The 11959-nt window shown below is 42.1% G+C and overlaps 1 protein-coding gene across 1 annotated transcript; it reads right to left on the bottom strand.

Moving 5' to 3' along the window:
* Positions 1 to 1281: 1281 nt before the first annotated feature.
* Positions 1282 to 3747, bottom strand: LOC145603905 (7-deoxyloganetin glucosyltransferase-like). The gene is made up of 2 exons (XM_081659877.1): positions 3172 to 3747; positions 1282 to 2328 (listed from the first exon to the last, which is right to left on the bottom strand). Exons 1-2 carry the CDS (start codon positions 3656 to 3658, stop codon positions 1382 to 1384), a joined length of 1434 nt encoding a protein of 477 aa, XP_081516003.1. The 5' UTR covers positions 3659 to 3747; the 3' UTR covers positions 1282 to 1381.
* Between the last annotated feature and the right edge of the window lie 8212 nt (positions 3748 to 11959).

Here is an 11959-nt window from a genome sequence, read left to right as displayed (position 1 = left end):
CAGGCCACTTTATTGTATAAATTTAATGAATTGTATTGATGGTGGGTCTCACACATAAAATTTGAACATATTTATTTATTATTGATGAAAGGTTTGTTAAGTGAAGGGTTTGTTTAACGGTGATGTGGCAAATGAAAAAAACATCTTAGAGTAACTAAAATGATTTTTAAAGGGATATTTTTTGGCACGCAAATCGAGAAAATAATTAAATTGGGTAGTAATTAAAAAGTTATTAGTAATTTTGGGCTGCAATTTGCAAAAAAATAAATCTAATGATCTTTACTTCGCTAGTGAACTCTATAAAGTAGCAGATCTCTATCTTGAAGTCGGGCGGCTGCATTTTACAAAATACTTCATCCGTTTATTTATAGTTGCAACACACACTTTATCACAATATTTAAGAAAGCGAACCTCACATGATATAATACACTTAAAATGAGACTAAAAAATTGTTAGGAGTATAATCAAGTGATAGGTAAAAGATTTAAAATACACTTAAAATGTGGCTACAATTAGCAAATTTCCCAATTTTTTTACGCATTTTTTTTCCTTTTCATTTTTAAGATCTTAAAATGATAAATTATAATTTAAAAACAACGATTACCCTTTACTCAATTTCCAAGACTCCCATTTCGAACTTTTCATGCATGATTGCATGAATATGAATACATGACGCATGGTTGTTAGCAAGCTGCTTTTACTAGCACTGGTGGCCTCTGATCAATTTTGTCAATATGTCTCCAGACTTTATTTTGTCAAGTTTTGTCATTCTGAATTCATGGGAATATATTACTAGTAGATGATGTAAACGTTACGATGTACTCGTAAACTAAAGGATCATGCTCTTTAAAATTAAACGTGACCGGGTCTAAGCATCTAGCTTTGCAACAAATACTCAATGAAATTGGATCATAATTATTATTTCAATGATTTTTCAATGACTCAATTTTTATAATTTTTGTAAAAAAAATTTTATAAAGGAAAATGATAAACATAGTCCTTGTATATAGAAGACATGCTTGAGATACAAGTTCGACCTCCGTTATCTTTATTTGATTGAGAGTAGAGAACTTTGTTGGATTCCTTTTCCTACTCCTTCAACGAACTCTTATGAGTGAATTCAAATTGTGTTTTCTCCTTTGATAGATCAGATTAATTGAGTAAGCATGTATTTACACGTGATTTGTATTATTAAAGAATTTATGTTTTGCTTTTTTCTAATCTTTTAATCATGGTAAAATACTTTCTTAAAAAGAAAAGTCGGAAAAATATAGAGAATAATTCAAGACTGAAAAATGATTATATATTCAAGAAAAATTGCAAGATCGATCAAGATTCGATTACACGTTTTATAGGTTATTAGGTTACATCCTTTTTTTATTTAAAAAGAGCGATTTGAAATAAGCACATGATTTACTAAAGTATCCAAATTAACACAAGAGGATCCATGTGGACTCATGGTTGCTTCAATGGCCAAATTCTTCCACTTGATGACATTCTTCATAATATCCTTTCTCTTTTCTCCCTCCATAAACTCTTTTACCATCTTAGTAACATCATCTCTTTTCTTAGCATCACTTATATTTATACCAACACCTAGACAATTACAACAATACCAACAAGCAGTAAGTTGGTCGAGAAGAACGGGTTGACAAAGCAATGGTACTCCATTGCTAATACTCTCAGTTACCGAATTCCACCCACATTGTGTCACGAAACCTCCGATAGAAGGATGAGCCAACACCCTCTTTTGGTCACACCAATGTGCGAATATACCTCTATGTTTCACCTCATCTTCGTAACCAAGCGGAAGAGTATTAGGCCTACCGTTAACTTGGCCTGGTCTAACGATCCAAAAGAATTTAGCTAGACTATTTGCAAGCCCCCATGCTAGTTCATCAAATTGCTCAATGGTCAATTGTGCTATTGTCCCAAAACTTACGTATAACACCGAGTTTGGCTCTTGAGAGTCAAGCCATTGTATGTAGTCACAATTTTCTTGTGTTTCTGTATTTGGACGATGGATATCATTTACATCAACATCTTTTATTTGGTCAAGTAACAAATCGAATGGACCAACTGCGTAGATGTTCGGCGAAAAAGATGAAAGATCTTCTAGGACATCTTTCTCTAAACCATCAAATGTGTTCAGGATGATTGCTTTTGATTCTAGAGCTTTTTTTAAATATGAGCTTACATAGTTCAAACATCTATCATTTGGATTTGTAGCTCTGAATGTAGTTGGCAAGTTCTTTAAGCGTATTCCCTTCAAACTTGGTATCCAATCAATTATCGTCTCAAGATAACCATTAGTTAGACAGCTTGAGTCTGCACGCACATACATTATATATGCATATTAGAGCGAGTAAGGTCATGTTTGGTTAGCCTTATTTCAAGACCTCAATATTTATTTCAAATCAAAACAGAAAAATTAATTCAGATCTAATTGGATCAGAAAAAATAAGTTTAGAATAAACTTTATCATTTTATTTGCAATTTTTAATTGATAAATATCTTTATTTTAATTAACAAGCTAGGAATTATGAAAATTACATTATTAGTAAAATACATATTATTACGGATGCATCTAATAAGAACCCTTTTTGATGTATTTATTTAAAAGTAGATTGTGCATACAAGGTTAACCTTTGGTCAAATCATATTAGAAAAAAATAAGTTTAGATTTAAAAAATGTGGAGTATAAATTCGGATAAAAAATAATAATAATAAAAAATAAAGTTTCAAAACAAAACACATGAGCAAAAATAGACAAGGTAAACTAATGAATGGCACCTAAGACAATATTTGTATCAATTAGGTGTGAAAGCAACAAATTATGAACGAAGGCAGTATATTTTTTAACATTAATATCTACTTTAATAATGAGTATTGATTGCTTTAACTTGATTAATCCGATCACAATAGCCCCAAAAATCTTATATAATCATAATTAAATTCTCAATTAGGTCAAATTGTTAAATTTTTTTCCCCTAAATGAATACCATGTGAATATTTTCTTTGTTCAAAATTACGTGATTGTGAGATAACTAAGCAATTATTAAATTATATAGTGATAAGAACAAAGTAGATTAAACAAATTGTACGTACATTAAACTAACTTATTAAGTGTTATATTTTTTTCCAAACAAAGAAGTTAGCTGTCTACTATACCTTTTAGGGGTATAATCCCTTTGTCAAGAAGTTGACGGTCTTGCAAGTAACCCAACACTCCACAAGCGCTAATAATGTCCAACCCCACGGCAGGAATCCCCATTTCTTCAGCCACATCAAGGGTAATTTTGGACATCGCGAGATCAAAAACCATGCAAGACAAGCTCTTAGACTTATTACCGAGTTTTACAAGGACTTCCTTAAGGAGAGGTGCCAAAGTCTCATCAATAACAGAATCAACACCGGACGCCAAATCATTTGAGTCGTCGAGAATGGACTCGAATTTGAAGGTAATTTTAGAATCACCCTTAGAAGAAAATGTTGCATCATTTTGGGTGGTAGATTGAAAAAGGGTTTGATGAAAGTAATGAGTGTTTAGGAAGGTAATATGGAATCCATATTTGAAATGGAGGATTTGAGCAAATTTTAGCATGGGAAATATATGGCTTTTTGATGGAAATGGGATGCAAATTGCATGTTTCATCATGTTAATTAATCGGCAAGCTTGCTTAGCTTATTTGTTTTTAAATTAGCTATTTGGCTAGGCTATACTCTTCTCAGTAAACTTTGCTTGCTATTTAAAGATGGATTTGGTGCTATTGTAATTTAATGCTCGTATGTATGGTCAAAGTCAATTTTGTAGTTACCCACCCTTGGACCCACACGCATGTTCTTGTTCAGTATTGTAGTGAATTCAAATCAGTCATGCATGCCATGAGCTATAGTGGTACGACAAAATTATTAGAGGGGTCGGGATTTAAATCTTTTACCTCTCCCTTTGTTATGTTCTAGCATGTTATAAGTAAATAAAATATTTAAATTTATTAACTAATTAATTACAATAATTTATTAGGGGTCGAATTTCAAATGACCCGATGAAAAGTCTCCTTCTAATGAGCTACCTCATTTGCCTAGTTAAAAACATAATTAAAATCAATTAACAAGCAATTAACTACGTACATTTATCCCTCATAATTCGTAATTACTCCAGTGCAAGAGCTTTTGTTGGGTTTTTTTTTTTTTTTTTTTTCTCTCTTCTGCTTGATGAGATGATGACCTTAAAATCTTAATCACTTTCCTCCTTAATAGTAACTTTTTTTTTTTTTTGGACATGAAAGAAAACTTTTATTGCATTGGACAGTCGACATCAATAATTTTTTTTGAAGGAAGTCGACATCAATAATTGATCAGTGGAAAACACGTTGATTTTATGGTCTAGTAATATTGACCTCCCATTTCTTATCATCAAGGGTTGCTGGCAAGAGTTAATAGGTTTTAATGCTCCATCATGCATGCATGGCCCTATATTATTGATTACTTTTGTCAAGCTTTTTATTTTTAATTTAACTATAGTACACCTGTGCAAGAATATATATTTTAAAGAAAGATATTAAAAAAATTATAATAACAAAATGTTTATTTTAAATACGGGAAGTTGATTTTGATATAATAACTGTTCCGGGTGAAAACAATGGGGCCTTTCCGAAGGCCCGCTAAAGTGGTGAAGACTGGATTCGGTCCAAGTGATGTTGGGCCGAAGGTTTCCTGCACAGCGAACACACGTAAACTAGCCTTGGGGTGTTGCCGAGGAAGGCCCCTCCGATGCTAAAGTCAGTACAATGTGTAGAGAGAGAAAGCTATGCAAGAGAATTAATTGCTTGAGGCTTTGTGTGTATCTACAAATGAATGAATTGAAGGCTTTTATACCTTAGCACATATGGAGAATGTGGGCCGTGGCCCAATTGACATGTCTGGTGGACTGACCTTGACTTTAGCATAATTTGAGAGATGAACCTTGACCTTGGGCTTGTAATTGGATCATTTAATAACTAGGCCCAATTGGAATAAATTGGACCCAAACAACTTGCCCCCCAGACCCGGCCTGGAAGGATGACGGGTCGGGTTTGATTAATCAGAAAAAGGAGGGAAGTAAATGATTTAATTAATCCAAAAAATTTGAATTTAAACCGCAATTAAGGAAATGACGGCGGTTGGGCGAATAATTTGTGGAAGTTGGACGGATAATGGGCGGTTTAGCCACGAGATCGTGTGTTTAACGGTTACTCACTGGGGTATTTAAGAGAAATTAAGGCACGGACTCCCAAAATTCCCATTTCTGGACATATAATCAAGGAGCGCACCGTCTCTTCTCATTTCTTTCACAGAACCCAGAATTTTCGAGAGAAACCAAGAACCCGCTTCAAAACTTCGCAAATTCCCCGAGCATTGAGCTTAGAAACTGAGACTCGTCAATACCAATTCGTCAATCGGCGACTTTCGCTTCAGATTAAGGTAATTCCCTTTGATTTTAGTTTTTATTTTTCTTCAAATTCGAACTCTTTTTCCTTTTTTCGACTTTTTTCCTCGAAACTCATCAATGGCGAGGGAAGTTAGAGGTAGGGCCCGTGCTCCAAGAAGAGCAAGGTCGATTCCCGATCCTAGGAACAGGACGGGGACCTGGAATGGACAGAGAGCAGAGTCTGACCCTGCTGAAGGGATTAGGGCGACTCCCATTTCTTCGGCTCCTCCTCAGGGGGCGGAGGGGCCGAGCGTTTCTGGGCGAGATGATGAAATTCCCGCCGTCCTTTGGGATATCCTTCCTGGGTTTTCGGAGTGGGAGGATGCTGAAGTGGCTTCGGCCATGATAAAGAACCGCCCCTACTCATGGTGGGTAGAGAATGCTGAGCAGTATCGGTTTGCCGAGCAGATCGAGTTGCATTACGGCATCCTCGAAGCTGATGGGTATTGGTGCCGAATGCCTGTGGCATCCGATAGAATCCATCGTCCACCCCCGGGGTATGTGGGGGTATATACAAGACAACTTCAATATGGGCTGAGGTTCCCTTTGGACGTATTCGTCCGAGACTTGCTGATCCACTATAATATTTCTCTATGTCAGCTAACTCCCATTAGCATCCGAAGGGTGATGACATACTTATGGGTCTGCAAGTTTTTCAGGTATGTGCCGAACCTGCACTGCTTCAAAAAGCTCCATCGGCTAGTGCCAAATATTCAAAGTGGGCACGGACATCACGGCTCTGGGTGGTACCGGATTGAGTCTCGGCCCCAGTACCTAACCATGTGGCCGAATGACTCTTCAGACAAGGACTGGAGAGGTCAGTGGATCTGGGTTAGGGCGCCCACAGATCCGGACCACCCTTGCGTCTTCAGTGCCCCCAGGTATCTTGCCGAGCCTGATCCCGACATGGGAAGCTTGGGTCCCCCCGAAGGTGACGGTTCGGATCCGAACCTTAATCAACTGAACATCTTCGGCAAGCGGCCGAACCCGGGGGGCAGCGGTCGAATGCAGCATATCCCGGAGACTTGGCTCCCCGATACGCATTATGTCTTCCAAGAGAACATGTTAGCAGCTGTCGGCCTCAGCCGAAAGTTTAGGGATGGTAAGTTTCTTCGGCTGGGGCCGAGGCCTTTTAGTTATATCTTTTCCTCTGCTTTTACTTCGTACTTCTCTGCTGTGCCGACCTAGCTGAACTAATCTTTTCCCTCTTCTTCTTTCAGAGCGGGACGAGACCAACGTTGGCATTAAATACGATCGTCTCGGCGTCAACCGAGAACGGGTCGTAACTGCTCGGGCTCCTTCTATCACTGAATCGAAGCATAGGGAAGTCCATCTAGACTCTACCCATTTCCAAATTGAGGTTGTTGCTCTATATCAGAAGCAGAAGCCTTGGTGGAAGAAGAGGGATCCCTTGTTTCAGCTGCTAGACGAAGAAGCTGAAGCTGCCCGTACAGCCGAAGAGGTTGCACGGGTTATTGAAGCTTGCGAAGGAGGAGTGGGGTCTTCCAGGGCTGCTGAAGAAGAAGCTGCAGCTAGGGCAGCTGAAGAAGACGAGGCTTTGCTGAAGACTTCGGTGAGTTCTTTAGACTTAGCTTTTCAGCTTTGCTGTTGCTTTCTTTGCTGCTACTCATACCCTTCGTCCCCCCTTGTCTTTTACAGTCCGAGGAGAGTAATAGAAAGAGAGAGGGTAAAGCCCCTGCTCGTCCCGAAGACCAGGTACAAGAAGAGTCTGAAGACTCTGACATGGATGAGCAGCCGCTTCAAAAAAGGCGACGAAGAATGGCCATCATCGGCCCTCATGACTTTCAAAGGAGGCCGATGACCATCGGCATCGAGATAAGGGAACCTGAGGAAGGCGGTGGATCGCCGAGGGTTCCCCGGCCGCTGGCTCAATCACCTCCGAGGACCCCTCCGCCACCTCCCGAGATGGAGGTGGATCAGAAAACTCCCGATCCTAAGGGAGGGGTTCAAGAGGAAGCTCAAGAGAGTGCTGCTGAGCACAGAGATGAGGATGCTGTGATGCCCAATGCTGAGGGTTTCACAGCCGATATTGCAAGAGAGGTTGAGGCTTTCGTCCTCACACCTGATGAAGAAGCGGAGGTCATAGTAATTGACTCTGCTGAGAAGAAGGGGGATGCCGAGCCATCTAAGACTCAAGAAGCTCCATCGTCATCCTTCCCTTCCTTCCAGACGCTGCAGTCTGGAGAAATGGGTTTCTCGGCCCCCCGAATGCCAATCCCAGATCACATCTGGGACCTCATATGGGGTCAGAACCGAGAAGGTGCTGCAGCCTACTTCGGCAACTTTGCTGGCATGTCCGAAGTAGATAGGGCGAGGATCTGGTCGCTGAAGGCCACTGCTGGGATGGGCGAATCCAGCAGATCAGTTCCAGACCCAGCCAGGTCTAACCAACTGCTGATGATGCAGGTGATTCTCCTTCTTTGCCTTTATCTCTTTTCCACTTCAGCTCTTCAGTTGTGTTTTGTTTATTTCTTTATTTTTTTATTTTTCTTTTTTGACTTGTGCCCCTGTTTCCAGTTTGTGCACAATCAGACTCTCACTGTAGAGCTGATAGATACCCTACAAGATAGGGTTGACGCTGCTGAGTATGACAAGAAGGTAGCCGAGGAGGAGCTAAAGCTTGCCAAGCTGAAGCAAGCAGCGGCTGAAGAGAAGCAGCAGAAGGGTGAAGAGTATGAGAAGAAAGCTGCTGAAGCCCTTCAGACCTTCTGCGATGCCATGGAGAAGGAAGTTTTCCCCCCGCTGATGGAAGGGGAAAAATTCCTTCAGGAGCACATGGGAGTGGATATTTCCAAATTCAAAGCTGCCATCGGGAGCCGAATCCAAGAAGGAACTGCTGCACAAGCTGAAGTGCAGCAGAAGTTGGAAGCTCTTGAAGCCAGCAGAATGGCTGCTGAAGAGGTGCTCCAGGCTCGGAATGTCCAACTCTCCGAAGCTGCTACTGCCGCTGAAGCTCAACTAGCTAAGCTCCAAGAGGCTGAGGATCAGCTGAAGGTCAAGGAAGATAAGTTGACCCAAGCTCAGACCAAGGCTTCCCAAGTTCAGCAGGAACTGAACGAGCAGAAAGAGTCTTCCTCCAAGCTTGCTGATGAGCTAAAGGAATCCAAGGAAGACCTGGAGGAGACGAGAAAGAAGCTGGCTGATGCTGAGGCTCTACTCAAGGTCCGCATCTATACCCAAGAAGAGTATGAAATGGGTTTTAGAAACGGGTTCAGAGTGTGCCGAAGAGTCTGCCTACATGCTGAGCCGAAGCTCGACTGGTCCAAATGTGCTGAATGGGTCCAGGATCCCGAAGACCCTCACATGAAGTATGCAACTCCAATCGAAGCTGAAATTCTTAAGGCTGAGGAAGCCGAAGAAGAAGCTGAGAGGGAGGAGTTGGAGGCTGAACAGAGGGAGAGGGAGGCTCAGCAGGGTGCAAAGCCCGCCTCTTCTGCTGCTGGGGCTGAGGCCACCATGGGGCCCAACAACGTTGATCAGTCTGATCCTCGGGCTGAAGCATAGGAACTCGGGCAGTCGTCTTCAGAATCTTGCGATTCATCGTGCGCTCAACTTTAGACTTGTCGCTTTCTGAATTTTTTGCCTTGTTTTTTGCTTCAGCTTGCCTTGTCGTACAAACAGTTTATTTTTGTTTCTGTACATATTTCGGCAGCTGTTATTTTCCGCTTGTGGGCGGCTGCCGATATAGTCTTTGATTTATTTGAACTTGTAGCTCACTTTTCTGAGCATGAATCATTAATCTGATGTTCCTTTCTTCAACTGCTTTGTCTTATTTTGAATGCTTTACTGTTTCTGATCTCGAAAAATTTTCGCAAAAATTCGTGAAGTAAAAAGCTTTCGACTTAAAGAGTTCTGCTGAACATAAACTTGCACTGGTAGTGCCTCTTGCCCCCCCCCCCAGAAATCTAAAGATTCAAGTCTTTGGATTACTGAGCTGGGTTTTATTTTTCTATCTTTTAAAAATGGATATCCGAAACACAGGGCCAACTGAAGGCAATGCTTCGGATAATGGCTTTCTGGGATACAAGGCTCAGTTAAGGCAATATCCCAGACTTGTCCATGGACTCATGTCTTTGGAGAACAAGTCTTACTGAAGCTTGACTTCAGCTGGAAGACCAGTGTTCTTTAAAAAGACGGGTTTGTCAGCAATCCGAAACCCATTTACCCGGAGGCGAAGGTTTCAGACGGGGCTGAATAAAAAACCCTTAAAGAGTAGATAGAACAAAGAAAACTTTGAAAGAATAAAAAGTTGCAAATATTTATATAAATGGTGGCTCCAAGGCCTTTTATTAATTCAAAATGTACTTACAAAGATTGTTCTGCCTCGAAGGGTTTACACATGATATTTCTTCAGTACATCAGCGTTCCAGTGATTTTTCAACTCAGTTCCATCCAACTGCCGAAGTCGGTATGTCCCTGGCTGAAGCTCATCACAGATTTTGAGGGGCCCTTCCCATGTAGCTGAGAGTTTCCCATGGACTCGGCCTTTCTGAATTGCAGCAGCATTCCGAAGGACAAGGTCTCCAATTTTGAGGGGCCTTGCATGGACCCTTCGGTTGTAAAATTTGCTGATTCTCTGCTTATAAGCAGCCATTCTGTCTCGGGCTGAGTCTCTTACTTCGTCGAGGAAATCGAGAGATTCCTTCATCAGTTGCTCATTCTCAGCCGAGAAGTGGTGCACTCGTAAACTCTCAGAGCCAATTTCCACTGGAAGGACGGCTTCGGCACCATACACCAGTTCAAAAGGTGAATAGCCCGTTGCCTCTTTTTCAATTGTCCGTAGGGACCAAAGGGTTCCTGGGAGCTCCTCCAGCCACTTGGACTTTTGATCTTCCACCCTCTTTTTGAGGGCATTTAGGATCTGTTTATTTGCAGCTTCGGCTTGTCCGTTACTTTGCGGGTGGCATACCGCTAAATATGCCAGTTTGATACCGAACTGATCTGTATACCGCTTCAGCGGTAAGTTATCGAATTGTCTCCCATGATCGAAGACAAATACTCTCGGGATGCCGAAACGAGTGATGATATTCAGCCAGATAAATTTTCTGACAGTTTGCTCTGTAATGTTCGAGGCTGCTTCGGCCTCGATCCATTTACTGAAGTAGTCAACACCGACTATCAGCCATTTTTTCTGGTACATAGCATCTGGAAATGGTCCCAGTATATCCAGTCCCCATTGGGCAAACGGGAGTGGATTAAGAATCGGCTGAAGATCCCTAGCTGGCTGATGGATAACTGGTGCGAATTTTTGACATTTTTCGCATTTCCGAACCAGCTCCTTAGCATCTGAGATCATGGTGGGCCAGTAATATCCGGCCCTCAATGCCTTGTGGGCTAAGGTCCTTCCCCCGATGTGGTTCCCGCAGATGCCGAGGTGAATCTCCCGTAGGATATAATCTGCATCTGTTGGTCCCACGCATTTCAGCAATGGGGCTGAGAAGGATTTTTTCAGAAGTTCCCCCCTGAAGACGATGAACCTTGAGCTGGTTCTCTTTAGCTTGGAGGCCAAAATTCTATCTTCGGGAATCTCTCCCCGAAGCTTGAAAGCTAGGATGGGGTCCATCCAGCTAGGCTCTGGGTCAGCGCAGCACACTTCAGGTGCTTCGTCGACACTTCTTTCTCGACGCACCTCCACATATACAGATCTGTTCAGCTCAGTGAGAGTTGAACTAGCAAGTTTGGAGAGTGCATCGGCCTGAGTATTCTGACCCCTTGGGATCAGTTGAACCTCGAAAGTTCTCAGCTTTGCAATGACTGATTTGATCTTGGCAAGATAGGCTATCATGGAGGGCTCTTTGGCCTCGTAGCTGCCACTGATCTGATATGCAACTAGCTGAGAGTCTGTTTTCAGGCAGACATGCTCGGCTTCCAGGGAGATGCACAGCTCTAGGCCAGCGATTGCTGCCTCATATTCAGCTTCGTTGTTCGAAGCCTTGAAAGAAAATTTTAGTGCATACTCAAAGGATTTGCCTTCGGGGGAGGTTATCACTACCCCTGCCCCCGAACCATTTACGGTGGAGGATCCATCCGTAAACACGATCCAGACTTTCCTTTCATTATCTAACGTCTCTTGGTACGAGCATTTGGCCAAGAAATCCGCTAGAGCTTGAGCCTTTATGGCAGCTCTCGGCTGGTAGCTGATGCTGAATTCGGTGAGCTCAAAAGCCCACTTGGCCAGCCTACCAGATTTTTCAACTTTGCCGAGAACTTTTTCCAGCGACTGATCAGTTAAGACCACTATCTGATGGCAATCAAAATAGGGCCTCAGCTTCCGAGCAGCTACCACTACCGCAAAAGCGACTTTCTCGAGTAGAGGGTAGCGAGTCTCGGCATCCGTCAGGGTGTGACTGACGAAATAGATCGGTTGCTGAATTTTGCTTTCTTCCTTCAGCAGCACTGCACTGATGGTGGCTGGGCTAACAGCCACATACAGATACAAAGTTTCTCCCTCTGCGGGGCTAGCCAGCG

The sequence above is a fragment of the Chenopodium album genome, chromosome 2, assembly GCF_948465745.1.
Source record: "Chenopodium album chromosome 2, dcCheAlbu1.1, whole genome shotgun sequence".
Classification (NCBI taxonomy): domain Eukaryota; kingdom Viridiplantae; phylum Streptophyta; class Magnoliopsida; order Caryophyllales; family Amaranthaceae; genus Chenopodium; species Chenopodium album.
The sequence above is the reverse complement of the archived record's forward strand: the minus strand, read 5'-3'. Positions and strand labels throughout refer to the sequence as shown.

Coding starts and splice junctions, on each gene's coding strand:
- LOC145603905 (XM_081659877.1), bottom strand. CDS start 3,658: ATGATGAAACATGCAATTTGCATCCCATTTCCATCAAAAAGCCATATA. Junction 2,329..3,171: donor AGGGATTATACCCCTAAAAG/GTATAGTAGACA, acceptor ATGTGCGTGCAG/ACTCAAGCTGTCTAACTAAT.